Raw genomic sequence first — 24,153 nt, 5'->3', positions numbered from 1 at the left:
TGCATCCATACATCATTCATTCATGCATCCACCCATCCACCCACCCATCCATCCTGCATCCATCATTCATGCATCCATCCACCCATCATGCATGCATCCATCCATCCATGCACCCATCCACCCACCCATCCACCGAACAATCATTAATGCACCCACCCTGTATCCATCCATCATTCATGTATTTTTATGATTACATGCCACTAGCGCATCACAGATACAGGTCCTGCAGTGACTGCTCTGCAAGACGCCAAGGCACGCTGGAGCTGCAAGCACCTCAGACACACAAGTTCCCTGACGCCCCCATGCCCACACATTCACAACAATCAACAGAGCCAAGCAAACAAAAGGCGCAACCTCAATAATAGCCAGCTAACCACACATCAAAAGAGCACAGATATCACTTCCTCAGATCACTGGAGTGCACCACAAGGAATGCAAGCCCCTGACCACACTCACGCAGGACACTGACGCCAACATCAAAACCCAGACAAGATCTGAAGATTTCACAGCTCCCAGAACACTAGCACATACAGACGTCAAACAAACACTTTGACGCAGAACCGAACTCCTAAAACATACACTTAAAAAAGACTACATTTCTTTGAATCAGGTACAAAAAACATGCCCATCTCCCGACACAAATCTAAAATCCTCTATCTAACTTCTACAGCTGTTGCTAGGACATTATAATCCGTATGTGCAGAGCAAGGCTCACAGCGCCCCTGGCCAATCCTGGCGCCAGGGGCACAGGTACCCTCTCGCCCGCAGCACGCCCATTAGGGCTCCTGATGGGCATGCGCAACGCCGCCAAAACACAAGTGCGCATGCGTGGGCAAAAATTCACCCTCCGTCCCCACGCATGCGTACTTGTGTTGCCGTCTGTACAATCATGTCAATGAATCAACATGACGCCCGCCCGGCGGTCTGACGTCATGTTGATTCATTGACATGATTGTCATGAGGGAGCTGCGGGCGGCGTCGGGCAGGGGGGGCTACGCCCCCACGGACGAACCGCGCCTGTCAAGATTTGAGTAGAAATACATTAAAATTCCTGGGTAAAAGACATTTTGAGGCAGCAAGACTATGTGTTGAACGGGAGAAACCTATGGTTACTGCATACTTGGGTCTCAAGCAGAGACCATGGCAGGAATAATATTTTCAGAAAAGTTATGAGTAGGGAGCTACCCTTTCTGTCAGGAAAAGGATTGGGTCAACAATTGTACAAAAACAGAGTTCCTTTTCCTGATTTTATACCTTATGTGTGGTGTGCCTAACCCCGTCGGGGTGACCACCTACGTGAAAGAGATTCTGCAGTATTGTTTAGGTTACCAAATTTACAACTTGAAATATCAAACCCTTCGGTGTCATGGGGGACCATATATGAATCAAAGACTTTTTTAAATTTGTCATACATTTATTTATAATTTTTTTTAAAAAAGATCATAGTACCACAATACTGTTACATGAAAAAACAATGCAAGATAAATATTCAATTAATACAAAAAATGTTTATAACACACTCACTAAAACAATTTATAGTTTAAAAACTGCTTGTGCAGCAATGTTTACCACAGACATATTGATACATCATAATAGCAGATCAATATCTTAATAGGAACAAACTGTTGACGCGGCGTTTCGGTGCCTCTTTTATTCTTGCACCTTCTTCAGGACTCGTTCCCTGATTGGTCACATCCAGGTAATATTCCCTGGATCGTTTTTCTCTATTCTTATGAGTCCGTTTAGCATCTGCTCATATTTTTCATTCCCTTTGTTTATATGAAATTTCACTCGATATTCTCGGTCTTTCCTCAGAGTGTATGGAATTTAACCACTTCAATACGGTCCTATTTCCATTTCTCTTTTGGTCATGAGGAGGACGCCTCTGGGAGCTCCCTTTTGATATTTCTTCTCCCTGCTCCGTCTTACTGGATGACAAGAGTTACTTTTTATTTACTTCACTCTTATGTGTATAGATCCACTCTGGGGTTGGAAATCTTTTAGTTGAAGCCTTTTGACTTGGCTTGTACTTTTGGTGGTAGGAGCTGAACTGCGTGGCGTCCTCCTTCCTTCTGAGTCTTCTCGAGAAACTATAAATTGTTTTAGTGAGTGTGTTATAAACATTTTTTGTATTAATTGAATATATATCTTGCATTGTTTTTTCATGTAACAGTATTGTGGTACTATGATCTTTTTAAAAAAAAATTATAAATAAATGTATGACAAATTTTAAAAAGTCTTTGATTCATATATGGTCCCCCATGACACCGAAGGGTTTGATATTTCAAGTTGTAAATTTGGTAACCTAAACAATACTGCAGAATCTCTTTCACGTAGGTGGTCACCCCGACGGGGTTAGGCACACCACACATAAGGTATAAAATCAGGAAAAGGAACTCTGTTTTTGTACAGGAATAATATTTTGTCAGTCAGTCAAAGTTGGCTTTATTTCGATATGAATATATCTTTAAAAGGAGCACAATACAGTTTTTAAAATACATAAAAAAAGCCTTTTTCATAGAAAACAGTTATACAAATTTGAATATGAATGGCAGCAATAAATTACATAAAATTATCCATTAAAATTTCAATTAAACAACATAAGAAAGCCTTTTTGACCTAATCAACCATGCCCAATTTAAAAACTTCGCCTTGCCACAGACAAGTAGGGGCCGTGTGTCCGATTTCAAAATGCGTAAGGCCTCACCACAATGTCTGGTCCCTACATCTTTACAGAAAGGTTTCAGCCACCTAATGCGAAGGGCATTGTATGCGGGGCATACAAACAGAAAATGGGGGACCGACTCAATCGTGGTCTCACAAAATGGGCAGAATGGAGTGGTCTGTACAGGTTGCTTCCATCTGGCAGTCAGTTCACAAACAGGCAGCACTCCTACTCTGAATTTAAAATATAATGCCCTGTCTCTAGGTTTTGAGATAATATCGAGATATGGCTCTCGATATGCCACCTCCTTTAGTAGAAGGAATTCGACAGTAGATCTGCCTACAATAGGATTTGAATTTCTCGAAACCCTCACCCAATTCCAATTAAAAAAAAAATCAAAACAGACTTGGGCAGTGCGGACCTAGACTGCCAAGCATCTCCAAGACCCACTTCTCCATAATATTTTGGTCAAGACCATGAAAATGATGACAGAGTTTTATTGACCCAGTTCAGATTTATAATTATTCATAAACTGGTATTGTTACCCCAAATGAAATGCTGGTCATATGTGAATTTGCCCTGTACCTCAGAAGAAAACATTGTTCGGAGCGCATTGAATTTTCTTTAGTTATGCAGTTTTTAAAACAGGCCTAGGAAATATTTTTTTTACGGGAATTGCCCAAAACAATCTCAGGAATTTTTGGCCCCACTTGCTTTCTTATCAAAGGTTGATTCGGTGGAAATGAGTAACTGTTATTGCTAATACTAGGGAGGCATGACACATATGCAAGTGCCTTGAAAGGACAATCCTTGCCCGAGCAAGCACTTATTGATTAGACCTTGTTGCCATGCATTAACCCTGTCCTTTTTCTGGCCTGCTGCAGAGAGGTTTGGACATTTATTTGACCTATCGCCATTGGGTGCACATTGATGTGGTTGGGAGAAGCTCCTTCTTGTATGATCTGTTTGAGTGGTAGGTTATCTATGAAATTTATATATTTTATTGTCTTTTTAAATAGTCGTTGATGAATTTGCTTTTATCATGAGGTACATTTTTGGATTCTACTTTGAATTCCAAATAAAGTTTTATTGAGTGATTGATTGAGCCCAACACAACTAGGGGTAGCTCTTCAAAGGTAGCAGAAACCACCACAGGTTTTTTTTCATTAGAGGGAAATGGGACCACAAACATTACAAAAATCTAATACTGAACCAAGAGTTCTCAAAACCCTATACCAACAACTATGCAAAGTAAGTTTAAATCACCCAAGAGTACTGGATGAAGACAAAGAGGTAAATATGAGGCACCACTAATAAGAGAGTCTGTGTAGGTTGTGTTTGTAAAGTTAGTTTCCTCTCGCTTTTTCTCTTGAGACTTAACCACGTGCGCGCTAGCGGTTTTCCCGCTGCGCGCTGCGATTTAAAAAAAAAAACGCGTTACGTGACGAGCTCAGCTCGTCATCCGCGTAGCGCAGGTTACGCTCATGACGAGCTGAGCTCGTCATGAGCGCAGAAGGGGTTAATAAAAAAACTCCATCTTTATTAAAAGTATCTGAATTTCTTTGAAAATAATTTGACGTTGGTCTGAGCAACCATACTGAAGACATTTGCCCTAGGTAGACAAAGTCACAACAGGAAGGTAGCTCAATGCATAAATTATAAGCTACCAATATCCTCGTCACCAATGAACCGACAATCCTATTTACACTTAATTTGGACAGATTAAATCTATATTTTTTGTGCATCCTTTCAGAGTGCCAACTGTATATTTACACAAGGCAAAGTGCAGCACTGTACCAATGACCACTTAATCCCTGCATGGAGGACATGACACCAGAGGGAGGAAACACGCATAAGATGCAAACTTCCACATTGGCCCTAAATTGCCTCAAGCGGTTATGTGGCAGATGTCCAGTAATAGGCCACTTAAAAGGCTGGATGTGAACTGAAGGCTATCGCATTTGCACTTGCTCCTGGGCACCTGTAGGAAACTGGTCTTCGTTGAGTCAAGAGTGCATTCAGGAGGACAGGGAAGGTATTGTTGGGTTTATCCCGGGGTATATGGACGCAGTCTCCCCCAGGTACTTAAAAAGAGGCAAAGTATTTTGAAGTTCAAAAGTGTGGTTTGCACTATGCAGGGCGCAAGATTAAGATTATGAGATAAAAAGACAGACTGGTATTTTGTACATCACAGAATAGACATCCAGCAGGGTTTGGGACTTTGTTTTACCTTTTCATACAGACCCTTTGCATAGTTAAGTTGACAGTTCAGCATGGTATTCACTAACGTGGGTCGCGCATAGTGTGATGAATGGCACAATATTCTTTCGGAGCTTCATTGGAAGAAAGAGAACTGTGCTCCTGCTAATAACTGGGAGTTCAGCCTGAGGTCTAAGTCCCACCGAAGTTCTTAGCTTCCCATTTTTGACAGATGGGGATGAGTAAATAGGTTTCTGTTTAGGTGTGCTTGGCTCCAGGCAAGGTCTTCCTATTTGGATGCGTTTAAATTGAACCCGCTTTGTCCCATCCACCTTTAAATAGCCCAATGCCAAAGGAAACAGTAGATAATTGGCCTATGAAATGCAGGTATATTTGTGTGTAGTGAGGAAGTGCAAGTGGTGAGAGCAGAATAGGTTCTTTAGGTGCTTGGCGAACTTGTTTAAGGTGGGTTGAAATAATACAGCTTTTTCAGGGCTCAGCAGAAGAATATGCCAGAACAATTGAGAAATCTCCCACATTTAGACTATGAGTGAGTTTGGACAGAAAGACTTCACCATTTGATAATTTGAGCTGAGACCACGCTTTTATCATGAAAAAGTGGGACCATGTACAGCATGGACTCTTTCTTGGCTGTGGAAATCGCTTTGTGGTATATGGTGCAGAAATGTTCGAGGGACACCGTCGCCTGTCGTGCCCAGTATTTACAAGCCATTTCTAACATGTGGCGACCTAGTCTGAGGTCACTGAGAAGTCCCTTCTATCTTTGCTCTCTTGGATGGTGTGCATTGGACTCGCATTGATAGTGCACCACCTGCAGTGAGCAGTCACTGCTATACATCTGTACAGCACCTGCCTGTTTTGTTTTTGGTGTACCAAGAGCCCCTGCCTGCAATTCAGGACAGAGTTCGCTGAACAAGGCCTGAACGGAGGCTGGTGTGGAGTCCAGAGGCGCAGGGTTAGTTCCTTGGGAGGCTACAGGATTTTTGAGGTCATTCGAATTTGTAAGTTGCATTTTGTGAAATTCCAGGGACCAGCAATTAAACCATGATACCAAAGTCTGTCAGGGTTCGCAGTACCAGTGAGATGACTCTCAGTGGCCTGACGCTCCAGGGTACGAAGTTACTAGACGAGTGCTTAATAAAGAAATACTAGCCCCCTCCACCTCACCTCGAGGTTAATTGGGTCTGGTTGACAACCATTACCCAGAAGAAGCCTGGGGCTAATCAGCCTCGAGCAATAGTGCTGAATTCATTAGGCATCATTACAATTTCCCAAAAACTTTCCTTTTGCAAAACACCCTACAAGCAGCTTCACGTAAAATACGCACCACTCTAGAAATAAAAAAAAAAGTGTACACGTTATCGTTCTGTTTGTAGCTAACCTCGTGTTTTTATTTTGCTGTCTGCTGCTTCAAGCTGGGATTGCATTTGTCATGATTTGAGGCAGACAGGACACCGCCTGACGATGAACAAATCAAAACAGCTGGCAAGTTCTGAAAGCTTTCTTGCAAGTCGGCTCCGATTTACTTCAACAACTAAATCCTCAACAAGTCCTAATAAAAGCGGCCGGTGCGGCGTTGCCATCAGCCAGGCAGGCGGCCAGGGCTAGAAGCAGAATGCAATCAACTGAACCGAAAGCTACTTTGCGTCTAGCAGAGCATTTCAAATGCTACCGTGTGCTAACTTCCCACGCCACCCATTTCTTTACCATCACTGGAAGCAACACACATATCGGACAATTTTCGAGAGCATTGGGAAACCACAAATAAACAGCCACAGGCATGCGCAAGAGGGACTGTTGACGGCGGGAGGCTGTTGGCCCACTGTTAGAACACTATTTGAACTCTAAAATGAAGAAAACTTTTAAAAAGTTACCTTTTCCACCTTTCCGCCATTGATGTCAACCGGTAGGAACTTCCTGCCAATGTTTCTTAGATCTGTCTGAAATTAAAATATTACACAATTATTGTCTATACGATTTCTATTTTAGGATTTTCGTGTATGAATGAAAAAAATTACATATTTACTGTGTTACAAGCATATCCAGGTTATTTAAACTTATACTTAATAAATGAACAGTGGCCATGGCCCCTGGAATTAAGCAGCAGGGAAGGAAAAGATTATGCAGCACAAAAAGGCAAATTATGCAGGGTAATGAGGTACGTTTTGTGACGGTATTCTGTTTAGGTGGAGACTGGGCAGCGCATGCACTGCTATTCGAGGCATGCTGTATTGGATTATGCACTTGAAGCCCCGTCCACTCTCCGCCCATATTTGTCATTGGTTTTGTCATTGTCCTTTGTAAATGCCGGCTTCTGATTAGTAAATATGCTGGTTAGTCCAACCTTAGCACCAACTTGTCTTAATTTGTAACCTGCCATGAAGACACCCCCTTTTACATGTGGTGTTGATCGATTGGCTTTAATTACAGCCTCCAAGCACTATTTTGTTGAATGGTTTTCGCATGCCTGCTGTTGCAGGCAGGTAACACTCTCTTGCAACAGCTTTATTATGTTTGTTACATAGCACGGCATGCTATGCTGTTCAGGGCCGGACTGGGAACTAAAACCGGCCCTGGCAAAGTGCTCGGCCGGGCCCCAGGAGGTGGGGAGTTTGGGGGTGCGACCGAGCTCTTTACCGGGGCCGGTTTTCTGACTTTTTTGTTACAGGGACCATTTTGCAGCTATGCTGCAAAAACGGCCCTGTAACAAAAAGAGCCCCCAGGGGCCCAAAACCGTCCCCCACCCTTGCAGCGCACCGGGGGATTGCCCGGTGCCCGCAACGGCCAGGCCGGCACTGATGCGATTAGTGGCGGACATGCCTTTGCTTTACTTGCTCGGCCAAACGGCCCTGGCTGGTTTTTTTTTAACTTTATTTTTTATGACATTTTTTTTTAAATGCCCCATGCCCCACTTACACTTTAAAGTCAGCCTACGCCTTTCCTTAAACAAGCTTAGTCTAAGGAAAGGGGTGTGGCCGCCATTAAAATGAAAGGGCGGCATGGGGCACTCTCAGAAATAAAATCATTCATTTGTCACCTTGTCAAATGAAAGCTTTTTTTGGGTTAAAGCGCCCCATATCGCGCTTTCACTTCAATGATGGCCACACCCCTTTCTTTAGACACGGCTCGTCTAAAGAAAGGGGTGTAGCCGATATTAAATGTAAAGCATTGCATGGGAGTTTTTACAAAATAGCGTTTGTAATGCAATAGGTGTCGCATTTACATAACCTTTGTAAATGCAAGCCCTATTGCATTACCAACGCTTGTTACACTTGTTAAAATTGTCTGGGCATAAGTTTTTATTTCACTGGTACAAGTTTAACACCTAACTATAGCAATAAGCAACAGAAAAGTGACCAGTGAACCTTTGCAAAGGGCCTTCCACTGCTTTGCAACGCATACTGCTGCGTTTTTAGTAGCCTTTCAACTATCTGAGTTAGAAGCACAAAGTTATTTTTTATTAAAATCTGCAGATTATGCAGCAGATGATGGATTAAGTGGAAAATGCGGCAAGTCCATAAATATGTGCAAAACACTGCGTACACACAAACGGACCTGACAACGGCTTTGCAGAGATTTCATAGAGGTCAAAAAGATGATTTTAACAATTGAAAAAGATGATTTTAACAATTGAAAAATATATGTTTACCCCTGTAAGAAAGAAAGTTATCAGTTGTGAAGGATGCTGGTCCCTCACAGGTAACAGATCCACAAACTTCAATCTACTGGGAACCAAGTTCCCCTGTTGTAGTACCGGACTCTCTCAGGTTAGCGAGGCAGGTTAGTCCAAGGCCTACTCAAGGTAGGTGGTGAGGGATAGTTCCCCCATCCCGTAGGTAGCCAACAAATAACATCCTATATTATCATTGTCCAGTCAGTGTTTCATTATAAAAGGTTATTACGCATACACTACTCAATAATATGCATTAGTTCACATAAAAAAGACACAACAATAGGTGGAAATAGCTATGGTGACACTCTTCTAACATTTCACACCAATAGCAGGCCCAGAACCCTCACTCTATGATACCCCCAAATACACCAGGCACAATATAATGGGGGTAAGTATCAAAACACAGGTTTTTTGGCTTTATTAGGGTGTCATCACATTAAATAAAAGCAGACCCATGTCATAATAGACCAGATGAAAACCATCCAAATCACCAGGGATGGTACTATCTTACAACAGCAATAATTAGTGCATGTAATGACTCACTGTTAACATTGTGATCATCAATAAAACATTTTAAACCATTTCAATGACCTTGATTTAAACTCAAAATGATTCCATGTTAACTTTGTCCCTGTCCAGAAAGCACTTACATCACTTTCATGGAGACATGTGTTGAATCAAGGATGTTTCAATACAGCCTTAGAATCCACCAACAGGAATCACCTAAATCCAAAGAATATGGGCAAAAAGCTCCAAGCTCCAACACTACTTGCAAATAAAACAAGCTTCTCCCGGGGTCATCAATGTAAACCCCTGGAAGAATTATGGCAACAATCGGTAAAACTTAAGCACAAGATCTATATTATTGAATGCCTACAGAACATCAGGCCTAAATCTATACAAAAGAGTGCACATGAGATCAACATGTACATATGACTGGAAACAATTCTTTTCATTACAATATATATATATATATATATATATATATATATATATATATATATATATATATATATATATATATATATATATATATATATATATATATATATATATATATATATATATATATATATATATATATATATATATATATATATATATATATATATATATATATATATATATATATATATATATATATATATATATATATATATTTTTTTTTTTTTTTTTTAGAACACTTCACTCGAAAATGAGGCCGCTCACCACCGCAGGTTGGTTTCCAAAACCTTTATTTGAGAAACATGCAGCTCACAGGTCCCGTGTTATCATCCTTGGCCTTACGCGTTTCGAAGCATTGCCGCTTCTCATCAGAGGCCGCATCACACGAATCCGGTTCATTGCGGATACCATCCCCCACGTGCTTTTTTATAATTGCAATTGGCCTCAGCTGTGCCCAAATTTCAAAGTATAGTGTTTGCTGGGAGATGTAGTCCTTTTACAACTTTTTTTGCCCTCCAATGGGTTCGATTCATGTGCGCCTGTTCAGGAACTTTTGTAGCCCTCCAGTGTGCTCCGGGCTTGTAAGCGGCATGTTTAATTCTGCTACCTGCAGCGCCATTGCAGAGGCAGCTCGTTCTCTCCTCCGCGGTCCTTAACCCTTCTAGGCAGTGCGATCCCTCCACGGTCGGAGCCACCGTGATAAATCTTAGAACACTTCACTCGAAAATGAGGCCGCTCACCACCGCAGGTTGGTTTCCAAAACCTTTTTTTGCCCTACAAAAGTTCCTGAACAGGCGCACAAAAAAGTTGTAAAAGGACTAAATCTCCCAGCAAACACTATACTTTGAAATTTGGGCACAGCTGAGGCCAATTGCAATTATAAAAAAGCACGTGGGGGATGGTATCCGCAATGAACCGGATTCGTGTGATGCGGCCTCTGATGAGAAGCGGCAATGCTTCGAAACGCGTAAGGCCAAGGATGATAACACGGGACCTGTGAGCTGCATGTTTCTCAAATAAAGGTTTTGGAAACCAACCTGCGGTGGTGAGCGGCCTCATTTTCGAGTGAAGTGTTCTAATATATATATATATATATAAATAAAAGGTTTGCCCCAATGAGAAGCCACACACAGAGAGGTTACCGCACTCCACTCAGCAGGTGGCAGTAAGGTTAGCAGAGCGCACACAGTCCAAGCGCCAAACGCGTTTCAAGCTCATGCGAGCCCTTTATCACTGGCAATATGGAGGCATCTGCATGCAGCTGCCGCCTCCGTGTCTCTGTGAATGCCAGTGAACAAGGGCTTACTGCTTGAAACGCGTCTGGCGATATTCAGGAGGGAAGTGAGAAGGGCAGCAAGACTGCCGCTGCCGTGGGTGCAAGTGCGGTAACTCTTCCAGGAGTGACATCTCCTCAAGGGCATCCCTTGTTTGTTTACAATTGGCGGCCGTCCCGGTCGCGGAGGTGTCCCGCCGCTGTCAGTAGCGGATCCTGGTGCTTGCAAAAGCAGGCACCTTGTGGAGTGGAGGGGGCCTCACCTACGGATTGTATTGGTGGACAGTTCAGCTGTACCGTGACTGCTTTCAAATTTGGAACGAAGGTGGCAATACCCACTGGGGTGTCTTTTTCAGCAACTCAGGTCTTGATAAGTAATGAACTGCAAATACCAGAATGCTCTGCTCGTCAACGCCCACAGGGGCGGGACTGTGTTATTAATTAAATGGAGTTCTGAATGCAGCTGCCGCCTCCGTGTCTCTGTGAATGCCAGTGAACAAGGGCTTACTGCTTGAAACGCGTCTGGCGATATTCAGGAGGGAAGTGAGAAGGGCAGCAGGACTACCGCTGCCGTGGGTGCAAGTGCGGTAACTCTTCCAGGAGTGACATCTCCTCAAGGGCATCCCTTGTTTGTTTACAATTGGCCGCCGGCCCGGTCGCGGAGGTGTCCCGCCGCTGTCAGTAGCGGATCCTGATGCTTGCGAATGCAGGCACCTTGTGGAGTGGAGGGGGCCTCACCTACGGATTGTATTGGTGGACAGTTCAGCTGTACCGTGACTGCTTTCAAATTTGGAACGAAGGTGGCAATACCCACTGGGGTGTCTTTTTCAGCAACTCAGGTCTTGATAAGTAATGAACTGCAAATACCAGAATGCCCTGCTCGTCAACGCCCACAGGGGCGGGACTGTGTTATTAATTAAATGGAGTTCTGAATGCAGCTGCCGCCTCCGTGTCTCTGTGAATGCCAGTGAACAAGGGCTTACTGCTTGAAACGCGTCTGGCGATATTCAGGAGGGAAGTGAGAAGGGCAGCAGGACTGCCGCTGCCGTGGGTGAAAGTGCGGTAACTCTTCCAGGAGTGACATCTCCTCAAGGGCATCCCTTGTTTGTTTACAATTGGCGGCCGGCCCGGTCGCGGAGGTGTCCCGCCGCTGTCAGTAGCGGATCCTGGTGCTTGCGAATGCAGGCACCTTGTGGAGTGGAGGGGGCCTCACCTACGGATTGTATTGGTGGACAGTTCAGCTGTACCGTGACTGCTTTCAAATTTGGAACGAAGGTGGCAATACCCACTGGGGTGTCTTTTTCAGCAACTCAGGTCTTGATAAGTAATGAACTGCAAATACCAGAATGCTCTGCTCGTCAACGCCCACAGGGGCGGGACTGTGTTATTAATTAAATGGAGTTCTGAATGCAGCTGCCGCCTCCGTGTCTCTGTGAATGCCAGTGAACAAGGGCTTACTGCTTGAAACGCGTCTGGCGATATTCAGGAGGGAAGTGAGAAGGGCAGCAGGACTACCGCTGCCGTGGGTGCAAGTGCGGTAACTCTTCCAGGAGTGACATCTCCTCAAGGGCATCCCTTGTTTGTTTACAATTGGCGGCCGGCCCGGTCGCGGAGGTGTCCTGCCGCTGTCAGTAGCGGATCCTGATGCTTGCGAATGCAGGCACCTTGTGGAGTGGAGGGGGCCTCACCTACGGATTGTATTGGTGGACAGTTCAGCTGTACCGTGACTGCTTTCAAATTTGGAACGAAGGTGGCAATACCCACTGGGGTGTCTTTTTCAGCAACTCAGGTCTTGATAAGTAATGAACTGCAAATACCAGAATGCCCTGCTCGTCAACGCCCACAGGGGTGGGACTGTGTTATTAATTAAATGGAGTTCTGAATGCAGCTGCCGCCTCCGTGTCTCTGTGAATGCCAGTGAACAAGGGCTTACTGCTTGAAACGCGTCTGGCGATATTCAGGAGGGAAGTGAGAAGGGCAGCAAGACTGCCGCTGCCGTGGGTGCAAGTGCGGTAACTCTTCCAGGAGTGACATCTCCTCAAGGGCATCCCTTGTTTGTTTACAATTGGCGGCCGGCCCGGTCGCGGGGGTGTCCCGCCGCTGTCAGTAGCGGATCCTGGTGCTTGCGAAAGCAGGCACCTTGTGGAGTGGAGGGGGCCTCACCTACGGATTGTATTGGTGGACAGTTCAGCTGTACCGTGACTGCTTTCAAATTTGGAACGAAGGTGGCAATACCCACTGGGGTGTCTTTTTCAGCAACTCAGGTCTTGATAAGTAATGAACTGCAAATACCAGAATGCTCTGCTCGTCAACGCCCACAGGGGCGGGACTGTGTTATTAATTAAATGGAGTTCTGAATGCAGCTGCCGCCTCCGTGTCTCTGTGAATGCCAGTGAACAAGGGCTTACTGCTTGAAACGCGTCTGGCGATATTCAGGAGGGAAGTGAGAAGGGCAGCAGGACTACCGCTGCCGTGGGTGCAAGTGCGGTAACTCTTCCAGGAGTGACATCTCCTCAAGGGCATCCCTTGTTTGTTTACAATTGGCGGCCGGCCCGGTCGCGGAGGTGTCCCGCCGCTGTCAGTAGCGGATCCTGGTGCTTGCGAATGCAGGCACCTTGTGGAGTGGAGGGGGCCTCACCTACGGATTGTATTGGTGGACAGTTCAGCTGTACCGTGACTGCTTTCAAATTTGGAACGAAGGTGGCAATACCCACTGGGGTGTCTTTTTCAGCAACTCAGGTCTTGATAAGTAATGAACTGCAAATACCAGAATGCTCTGCTCGTTAACGCCCACAGGGGCGGGACTGTGTTATTAATTAAATGGAGTTCTGAATGCAGCTGCCGCCTCCGTGTCTCTGTGAATGCCAGTGAACAAGGGCTTACTGCTTGAAACGCGTCTGGCGATATTCAGGAGGGAAGTGAGAAGGGCAGCAGGACTGCCGCTGCCGTGGGTGCAAGTGCGGTAACTCTTCCAGGAGTGACATCTCCTCAAGGGCATCCCTTGTTTGTTTACAATTGGCGGCCGGCCCGGTCGCGGAGGTGTCCCGCCGCTGTCAGTAGCGGATCCTGGTGCTTGCGAATGCAGGCACCTTGTGGAGTGGAGGGGGCCTCACCTACGGATTGTATTGGTGGACAGTTCAGATGTACCGTGACTGCTTTCAAATTTGGAACGAAGGTGGCAATACCCACTGGGGTGTCTTTTTCAGCAACTCAGGTCTTGATAAGTAATGAACTGCAAATACCAGAATGCTCTGCTCGTCAACGCCCACAGGGGCGGGACTGTGTTATTAATTAAATGGAGTTCTGAATGCAGCTGCCGCCTCCGTGTCTCTGTGAATGCCAGTGAACAAGGGCTTACTGCTTGAAACGCGTCTGGCGATATTCAGGAGGGAAGTGAGAAGGGCAGCAGGACTACCGCTGCCGTGGGTGCAAGTGCGGTAACTCTTCCAGGAGTGACATCTCCTCAAGGGCATCCCTTGTTTGTTTACAATTGGCGGCCGGCCCGGTCGCGGAGGTGTCCCGCCGCTGTCAGTAGCGGATCCTGATGCTTGCGAATGCAGGCACCTTGTGGAGTGGAGGGGGCCTCACCTACGGATTGTATTGGTGGACAGTTCAGCTGTACCGTGACTGCTTTCAAATTTGGAACGAAGGTGGCAATACCCACTGGGGTGTCTTTTTCAGCAACTCAGGTCTTGATAAGTAATGAACTGCAAATACCAGAATGCCCTGCTCGTCAACGCCCACAGGGGCGGGACTGTGTTATTAATTAAATGGAGTTCTGAATGCAGCTGCCGCCTCCGTGTCTCTGTGAATGCCAGTGAACAAGGGCTTACTGCTTGAAACGCGTCTGGCGATATTCAGGAGGGAAGTGAGAAGGGCAGCAGGACTGCCGCTGCCGTGGGTGAAAGTGCGGTAACTCTTCCAGGAGTGACATCTCCTCAAGGGCATCCCTTGTTTGTTTACAATTGGCGGCCGGCCCGGTCGCGGAGGTGTCCCGCCGCTGTCAGTAGCGGATCCTGGTGCTTGCGAATGCAGGCACCTTGTGGAGTGGAGGGGGCCTCACCTACGGATTGTATTGGTGGACAGTTCAGCTGTACCGTGACTGCTTTCAAATTTGGAACGAAGGTGGCAATACCCACTGGGGTGTCTTTTTCAGCAACTCAGGTCTTGATAAGTAATGAACTGCAAATACCAGAATGCTCTGCTCGTCAACGCCCACAGGGGTGGGACTGTGTTATTAATTAAATGGAGTTCTGAATGCAGCTGCCGCCTCCGTGTCTCTGTGAATGCCAGTGAACAAGGGCTTACTGCTTGAAACGCGTCTGGCGATATTCAGGAGGGAAGTGAGAAGGGCAGCAAGACTGCCGCTGCCGTGGGTGCAAGTGCGGTAACTCTTCCAGGAGTGACATCTCCTCAAGGGCATCCCTTGTTTGTTTACAATTGGCGGCCGGCCCGGTCGCGGAGGTGTCCCGCCGCTGTCAGTAGCGGATCCTGGTGCTTGCGAAAGCAGGCACCTTGTGGAGTGGAGGGGGCCTCACCTACGGATTGTATTGGTGGACAGTTCAGCTGTACCGTGACTGCTTTCAAATTTGGAACGAAGGTGGCAATACCCACTGGGGTGTCTTTTTCAGCAACTCAGGTCTTGATAAGTAATGAACTGAAAATACCAGAATGCTCTGCTCGTCAACGCCCACAGGGGCGGGACTGTGTTATTAATTAAATGGAGTTCTGAATGCAGCTGCCGCCTCCGTGTCTCTGTGAATGCCAGTGAACAAGGGCTTACTGCTTGAAACGCGTCTGGCGATATTCAGGAGGGAAGTGAGAAGGGCAGCAGGACTACCGCTGCCGTGGGTGCAAGTGCGGTAACTCTTCCAGGAGTGACATCTCCTCAAGGGCATCCCTTGTTTGTTTACAATTGGCGGCCGGCCCGGTCGCGGAGGTGTCCCGCCGCTGTCAGTAGCGGATCCTGGTGCTTGCGAATGCAGGCACCTTGTGGAGTGGAGGGGGCCTCACCTACGGATTGTATTGGTGGACAGTTCAGCTGTACCGTGACTGCTTTCAAATTTGGAACGAAGGTGGCAATACCCACTGGGGTGTCTTTTTCAGCAACTCAGGTCTTGATAAGTAATGAACTGCAAATACCAGAATGCTCTGCTCGTTAACGCCCACAGGGGCGGGACTGTGTTATTAATTAAATGGAGTTCTGAATGCAGCTGCCGCCTCCGTGTCTCTGTGAATGCCAGTGAACAAGGGCTTACTGCTTGAAACGCGTCTGGCGATATTCAGGAGGGAAGTGAGAAGGGCAGCAGGACTGCCGCTGCCGTGGGTGCAAGTGCGGTAACTCTTCCAGGAGTGACATCTCCTCAAGGGCATCCCTTGTTTGTTTACAATTGGCGGCCGGCCCGGTCGCGGAGGTGTCCCGCCGCTGTCAGTAGCGGATCCTGGTGCTTGCGAATGCAGGCACCTTGTGGAGTGGAGGGGGCCTCACCTACGGATTGTATTGGTGGACAGTTCAGATGTACCGTGACTGCTTTCAAATTTGGAACGAAGGTGGCAATACCCACTGGGGTGTCTTTTTCAGCAACTCAGGTCTTGATAAGTAATGAACTGCAAATACCAGAATGCTCTGCTCGTCAACGCCCACAGGGGCGGGACTGTGTTATTAATTAAATGGAGTTCTGAATGCAGCTGCCGCCTCCGTCTCTCTGTGAATGCCAGTGAACAAGGGCTTACTGCTTGAAACACGTCTGGCGATATTCAGGAGGGAAGTGAGAAGGGCAGCAGGACTGCCGCTGCCGTGGGTGCAAGTGCGGTAACTCTTCCAGGAGTGACATCTCCTCAAGGGCATCCCTTGTTTGTTTACAATTGGCGGCCGGCCCCGTCGCGGAGGTGTCCCGCCGCTGTCAGTAGCGGATCCTGGTGCTTGCGAATGCAGGCACCTTGTGGAGTGGAGGGGGCCTCACCTACGGATTGTATTGGTGGACAGTTCAGCTGTACCGTGACTGCTTTCAAATTTGGAACGAAGGTGGCAATACCCACTGGGGTGTCTTTTTCAGCAACTCAGGTCTTGATAAGTAATGAACTGCAAATACCAGAATGCTCTGCTCGTCAACGCCCACAGGGGCGGGACTGTGTTATTAATTAAATGGAGTTCTGAATGCAGCTGCCGCCTCCGTGTCTCTGTGAATGCCAGTGAACAAGGGCTTACTGCTTGAAACGTGTCTGGCGATATTCAGGAGGGAAGTGAGAAGGGCAGCAAGACTGCCGCTGCCGTGGGTGCAAGTGCGGTAACTCTTCCAGGAGTGACATCTCCTCAAGGGCATCCCTTGTTTGTTTACAATTGGCGGCCGTCTTCACGCCGAAAGATTAAAAATTTTTGCTGGTTTAAATCGGAGATCAATGTCCTGGCCGATGAATATAGAGAAAGTTGAGACGGTTCTCCTGACTAAGGCTTATACGTCGAAACTCGTGTTGTATTCTCATCGACCGCCAGCCTTTGAATTATTTGCAACATACCAACTCCTCCTATTTTAAAAAATTGATTTTGTTGAATAGCACTGTAATTTATTGTTTTGGGATTTTTTTGTGTTTTTGTACATATGTTTGTGTCTATGTAATGTAAACATTACACTATCTGTGTGTAATAATCATTGAAAATATCAAAACATAAAAAGAACAAGCATTTGCAATGCAATAGGTCTCGCATTAGGAAAAGTTTGAGCTTTTAGTATTGTAAATGGCATTGGCTATTTTTTTTTGCAGTAGTTACGTTTTGTTTTTATAACGCTGGATGTGGTGTCCTGCTGTTAATGTCTATTGTGATAGCAACTGGGTGAAATAATTAGCAATATTTGCCTGCTATTAACAGGGGAGGCATCTTTCTAGAAAACAAAATAGAGATCAGGGATGTCCTAACCACAGTGGCGATGTGGGACTTCACCTGTGGGCTGCTACAGTGCGATCTTCAGAGTTTCTGCGGGTCCGCCGTTTTACTGGAAACTGCACCAGAGTGTGAGCATCACTCGCGTTACTATAACCCCAGCTACCCAGCGCACTTTTAAAACAGGTACACAGCGTGCACTATAAAGATTTCCAAAACACATTTGAGGAGAATGTATACACATTAGTGACTCCAAGCAAAAAGAAAGGTGAGGAAATAGTTAAAATTTCAACTAAAGGGGAGAATGTGTAATGAATGTAGAAAGTGAAGAAGGCCTGCTCATGTCAATGCAAGCATCAGCAGAAAGACGTGTACAGATGTACGCGTTAAAGGAAAAATACAGACTAAGCTGTCTTCAATAGCAGAATAAACAAGTTTGAGCTATTAACATTGCAAATGACAATGCCTTTTATTTTTGTTTTCATTTTTAAAACATAAATAAAAGGCATTGTCATTTACAATGCCACTAGCTTACACACGCGTAAATGCGAGACCTATTGCATTGCAAATGCTTGTTTTCTCTGAATTCTGGGGGTTGTAGTCCTATTGTGCCCCTTACAGAATCCGGACCACAAGTCCCAGAGTGCACAGCAGACCTTGGAGCGGATGAGCTGCTAACACATGGTCCAAGCAGATCTGAGAGCTGTGGATTGTGGGTGCACTCCCCGGCTCCTTCCACAAGCAGTGTGGGGTCTCCGAGCTCAAGTGACTGCGCGGACTGTGTATTCCCGTAAGACTTTACATACAAGTTCCCCTCTGTTAGTAGAGTCCAGCACACCGAGGGCTCCTACTTTTAACCACAACGGGTGGATAAAAGCCCTCCAAGCCTCACCCAAGACACCGAACACCTTTGTCCACAGTCCCAAAGCAGGAGCCGGGAGCTGAGGTTACTCGTTAAGTAACACAGCTTGTAACTCGTTACATAATGTAACTGTAAACGGGGTATTTGTAAACACTATGGGTGCTTCGGTTTTAAATTCTCTTCACATGAAACTGCTTCGTTCTTATGCTAATGGGGTCTTAATAGGGTGAACCCAATATCTCTTTGTAGTCAGGCCCCTCCTGTTTGTAATGTGAGCAATTGGAATCCGCGGGGCTGATTCCGTCCAAGAGCACACATGTAGAGCTACCCAGATTAATTGTTGATGCCCTCAGCCTGCAAGTGTCTAATCTCTGCCACGTTATTGCCTATTGATTTATCTGTCGAATACCAAACAGACCCAAATTACAACCTGGTTATTGTACAGCATTCCTTGTTCTGAAGGGCAGGGCGTGATCAAGCTTCGCGTGATGTGCCCGGCTCTAGCCACGCCTGTGCCCCTCACGTAGAAGAAAACAGCAAATTAAATAAATAACCAAGCGCGGCCTCTAAAGTGAGCGGTCCATGCTGCAAATAAATTAAATAAATAAAAAAACGCGGCCGCTAAAGTGAAAGCGGACCACGCTACAAATAAAAAAATAACTAAATTAATTAGTACCGCAAATCACCGCCGTCACTGTGCCGGCCTGCGACCAGGAAGTCAGGCAGGCCGGCGCGACAACAGGAAACAGGAAGTAGGAGGGCGGGAGCCTACCCCGCCTCCAACGGAAGAGCCGCGATGGGAGCCGCGTTTCAAGCACCGGAGCTGGCAGGAGCCGGAGCCGCGTTTCAAGCACCGGAGCTGGCAGGAGCCTACCCTGCGGGTGCCGAAGGAGGGAAGAAGAGTCCTGCTGCCCTGCAGCTGAGGAGAGCCGCCGCAGGAATGAAGCCGGTGAGTGGGTTGCTGAGCGGGGGGCGGGGGGTGGGGGGGGGGAGAGCATGTGTGCGTGCGCGCGAGTGGGGGGGGGGCGGGCTGTGTATGTGTGTGTGCGTGCGTGTGTGTATGTGTCTGGAGTGCGTGTGTGTGACTGTGGGGGAGGGGGGTGTGTGTGAGCGAGTGTCTGCCGTGTGCCTGCGTGTGCATGCGCTCGCCTGTGTGTGCGCATGCAGAGGGGTGGGGGGTGGGGGCTGCCTATATGTGAAGCGCTCTGATACCTGATTCGGTTCGGGGCTGGGAAATAAAAAAAAAAAATAAAAAAAAAAAATGCTGAGTTAATCTGCGCATGCGCGGGTGAGACGCGCGCTCCAGCGGTGTAAACCGCGAAGGAAACGCTCGTCCACATCGGTGTCCACATTCCCATTAATGGGCAACAATAGTAGTCGAGCAGACACTCCGTCTGCTCGACCTAAAAACGAATAAAAGAAAAATATAATGGAAAAATAAAAAATCTATTCTGTAATAAAAATAATTGTTTCCAGACATATGTACAAGTTTATCTCACATGCACTCTTTTTGTATAGATTTAGGCCTGATGTTCTGTAGTAATTAAATAATATACATCTTGTGCTTAGCTTTCTTCTTACCCCTTATGGAGCCTTTCCCTGCATCTAGCAAGATTCATTGTTTTCAGTAGGGGTCCCCTTCTTACCAAATAACAATTGGGGGAAACACCATAAAGGGAGATCCTGTGAGAGCTGCTGTGCTTCTGGCAGCACCCAAAAAACTTCGCTTGACATTGGTAGTGCCACTGTCCTCTCCCAGAAGACAAACAAGAAAATTACTGAGCACGCCAGAAGCTTCTGGGGTTCTCCTTTCTTCCAGTTGATCAGGTTACAGAGGCTTACGGAGATATCCCCTGTGGCCATGTTTTTATCTTGTTTGTGTTTTTTAATTTATTTTTCAATAAAGCTGCCTTGCATCAATTACAGTCCTCCTTTCCCTGGGTGCCTCTGCCCTTAATTGGTGCCCGGTGTGTGTATAAAATACGAGCAATGCAGGAGCTCAAACCTGTCCGACCTGGCCACCACTCTCCTTTCTATGGGGGTGCAGGGGCCTGCAAGATTTAATTTCTTCCACCCGCATTGGAGGGGTGAAACTGATGATATAGTTCTCACTCACCCTAGACACAGACAGTTGAGGACATGCCGCAGTTCGTCCAGGGCCCAGCTTCCCCGGGCAGTGGGTATGTAAGGAGCATGTCGGAGCTCATCTCTTCTTTGGAGCCCGGGAATTGCAGAAGGCCAACAGCACTTGCTTCTTGGTTGCGTCGGTCCCTGGGGAGATGGGTGCCCCCAAGGACATAAAATGAAACAAGCATTTACAATGCAATGGTCTCGGCATTGTTAAAGTTAGAGCTATTGGCATTGCTCATGACATTATTTTTGTTTATGTTTTTAAAACATATAAATAAATGGCATTGTCATTTACAATGCCAATAGCTTAATCTCTCGCAAATGGGAGATCTATTGCATTTGCACCCACACACAGAGCCACACACACAAAGCCACCCACCCACCCCCACACACACACACACGCACACACACACACACACACACACACACACACACACACACAGAGCCACCCACACACAGAGCCACACACACAAACACATAGAGCCTCCCATACACACACAGAGCCACACACACACACAGAGCCACACATACACACAGAGCCACACATACACACAGAGCCACACACACACACACACACACAAAGCCACACACACACACAAAGCCACACACAAAGCCACACACACACACAAAGCCACACACACAAAGCCACTCACACAGAGCCACACCCACACATACATACACAGAGCCACACACACAGAGCCACACACATGTGCATCTTACACGAGGCAATCTTAAGGTCCCATCCTTGGACCAACAGTTGGCGTTTTATTTTATTTTTTACAGTTGGCTTTTTAACCAAGCGCACTTTGCATTAGTGGGCATCTATCTGCTAATTACAAGGTAACAAACGCACACAAAAATATTCAAGTCTTCTGACTAAAACCCACCACCGGCTGACATCTCGCGTGACGGACTATGAGCAGTGTGTGAGTTCGGTTTTGCAATACGGCGATGGCTTCAATTGTAAAGTCAAATAAACAGAGGAAAAACGTGCTTAGCACAAAGTATGCCTCCCTGTGTACGACACTACACAAAAACCTCTATTTACCAGAGAGCGACTCAGCAGGCTCAAAACACGCAAGTGTAAACAAAGCAAACGAAAACTATTTTAGCACCTCTCTTCCGGTCCACAAGCCCATGCGCGGGTGGAAGTTGCGTCAGAATTAGGGTCGAAGTAAACATGAAAAGGGGGAGCTGTTATTAGGTTTGCAAATAGCGCCATACGCTGCCAATAACGACTATGATAGGAACTAACTCAAATTGTGCTGCTGACCGTCGCACATACATACAGTTTGTTTTAATAATAATTAGGGACAAAGTAAACATGAAAAGGCAAGGGCTGGTATTAGGCTTGCAAATAGCGCCATACGCTGCCAATAACGACCAGGATAGGAACAAACTCAAATTGTGTGCAGACCGTCGCACATACATACAGTTTGTTTTAATAATAATTAGGGTCGAAGTAAACATGGAAATGGGGGGCTGTTATTAGGCTTGCAAATAGCGCCATACGCTGCCAATAACGACTATGATAGGAACAAACTCAAATTGTGCGCAGACCTTCGCACATACATACAGTTTGTTTTAATAATCGAGCACATTGAAAGTTGTAACAAGGCTGGTGGACAAGAAGGGCTGCCTCGCATAAACACGAAGGAACTAAGCCTCGTCCTTTTCATACTGGGGGGCGTGTTTTTGAGAAGGAGAAAGAATGTCAAAAACACGCCCCCCAATCCGAAAAGGACGGGGCTTAGCAGCAAAAAAAACACCACCGGCTGACGTCTCGCGTGACGGACTATGAGCAGCGTGTGTCTTCGGTTTTGCAATACTGCGATGGCTTCAATTGTAAAGTCAAATAAACAGAGGGAAAACGTGCGTAGCACAAAGTATGCCTCCCTGTGTACGACACTACACAAAAACCTCTATTTACCAGAGAGCGCCTCAGCAGCCCCAAAACAAGCAGGTGTAAACAAAGCAAACGTAAACTATTTTAATAGTTTCTGCTACTATACAACTTGAGAAGGCCCCCGCGAATAGATTACACGAAGCAGGCGATAGGCGGCCTAACTGAATCGAGATGAAGGTATCATGGAACAATATCGGGAATGCGTGGAATATAGCGTCCGGTGTCACAAGATAACAATTTATTCACGGGATTCTGAGAAGCCCGACAGCGACTACACGTTACCTCGCTACTCGTTGGTCAGAGAAAAGGGAAAGGAAGTAGGCAGGATGGAAGAGGCCTATCATAACATTTAGACTTATTTCTCTCTACTTATAATCCTCAATTGAAGAGAGTTGTGCTGCTCCCAGCATTTAAAGCAACTCCCTCTGAAGTGGCTCTTACATCCTGAACAAGGCGCGACGTCCGCTCGGTAGGCGCTATACAACAGCACATGTGCTCGCAAAACAAACCAGAAAAACATCACCCCGGAAAAAACTGTTTGAGAGAAATGCAGGATGAAGTAAAAGTGAAATGTAATGTAAGGAAGAACTACAGCGCTAACATGGTCCATCGCTTGGCATTCATTTCTACATCAAGCCGTCAATCATTGCTACCTTTCTATGAGCGCTGCCTGCTATATTAGTATTCACAGTCCTAACCACTCCGCCTGCCTTTTTCCTAATGTTGTTTTTTTCAAACATGGAATGGTCATTTGACACTGCGCTACCGAAGAGGCATTTCCTCTCCCCAACTCTCGAAACAGCCGCCAGGAAATGACCGCCTCGGGCAGATTTTTTGCTCCCAGCTCGGGTTCTAAACGGGACCAGCGCAGATTTGTAAAAAAAAAAACAAGAAAAGCGAGCACTCACCGGCTGGGGCGGAGGACTCGGACGTTCTTCCTTGCTTCTCTGGCGGCAGTCAAGCAGAAATGACTCTACAAAAAGCCCCGTCATTTTCCGACTGGGGGTGTTTTTCTTTCTCTCCTCTTCCCATTGGCTGGAATGTAAAATTCCAGCCAATGGGAAGAGGAGAGAAAGAACATGAAAAAACACACCCCCGAATCCCAAAAAGACGGGGCTTAAACGGACAGACGTCCCTCTTCTCCAATGGCTGGCCTCCGTTTAGGAAGCCAGTCATTGGAGAAGAGGGGCGGGTTCAAGCCCCACACTCTAAAACATAAGATCTCGCCGGCAAGACTGCGCAAGCGCAGCTTACCCAGGCCGAGACCTAAAAAGGAGGGGCCAAACACGCTCTCTCCCTGAAGCAAGCTGTTTTCTCCCCAACAGACGGGCCCATATTCATCCTAGAGAACTTGGTCCACAGAGGAAACTAATTTTCTTCTAATCTTTTATCTGGCAACAGTGGGCCAAATCTGATTTTCTGGTCGGCACTGTACTACAGATTTCAGCATACTGCCCTCTGAATTTCCTTTTCTTCTAGGAGCTACATTCTTCACTGCTCTCTCTCTCCTGAGGGTGAACTCAGGGAGGATGCATGATGGAATCCGGATGCAAATACCACACATGCCTTTACGACAAGGTGGTTAGCGTTATCACCCGT

At 46.4% G+C, this 24,153-nt stretch overlaps 1 protein-coding gene across 2 annotated transcripts in view; it reads right to left on the bottom strand.

Moving 5' to 3' along the window:
* The window catches only part of TDRD3 (tudor domain containing 3), an 860,519-nt gene that overhangs the window by 580,350 nt on the left and 256,016 nt on the right, over window positions 1-24,153 (bottom strand). The window contains exon 3 of one of the 2 annotated variants that reach the window (XM_078657412.1): window positions 6,760-6,821. Coding sequence is in view for 1 of the 2 variants with exons in the window: in XM_078657411.1 (XP_078513537.1) it covers window positions 6,760-6,825 (66 nt within the window). In the remaining variant the exon portion in view is untranslated. Of the gene's footprint in view, window positions 1-6,759; window positions 6,826-24,153 lie in introns of both variants that reach the window. The other variant, XM_078657411.1, reaches the window with a different exon arrangement.

The sequence above is a fragment of the Lissotriton helveticus genome, chromosome 8 (genome assembly GCF_964261635.1).
Source record: "Lissotriton helveticus chromosome 8, aLisHel1.1, whole genome shotgun sequence".
NCBI lineage: Eukaryota > Metazoa > Chordata > Amphibia > Caudata > Salamandridae > Lissotriton > Lissotriton helveticus.
Note: the sequence above shows the minus strand (reverse complement) of the source record. Positions and strands in the feature narration are given on the sequence as shown.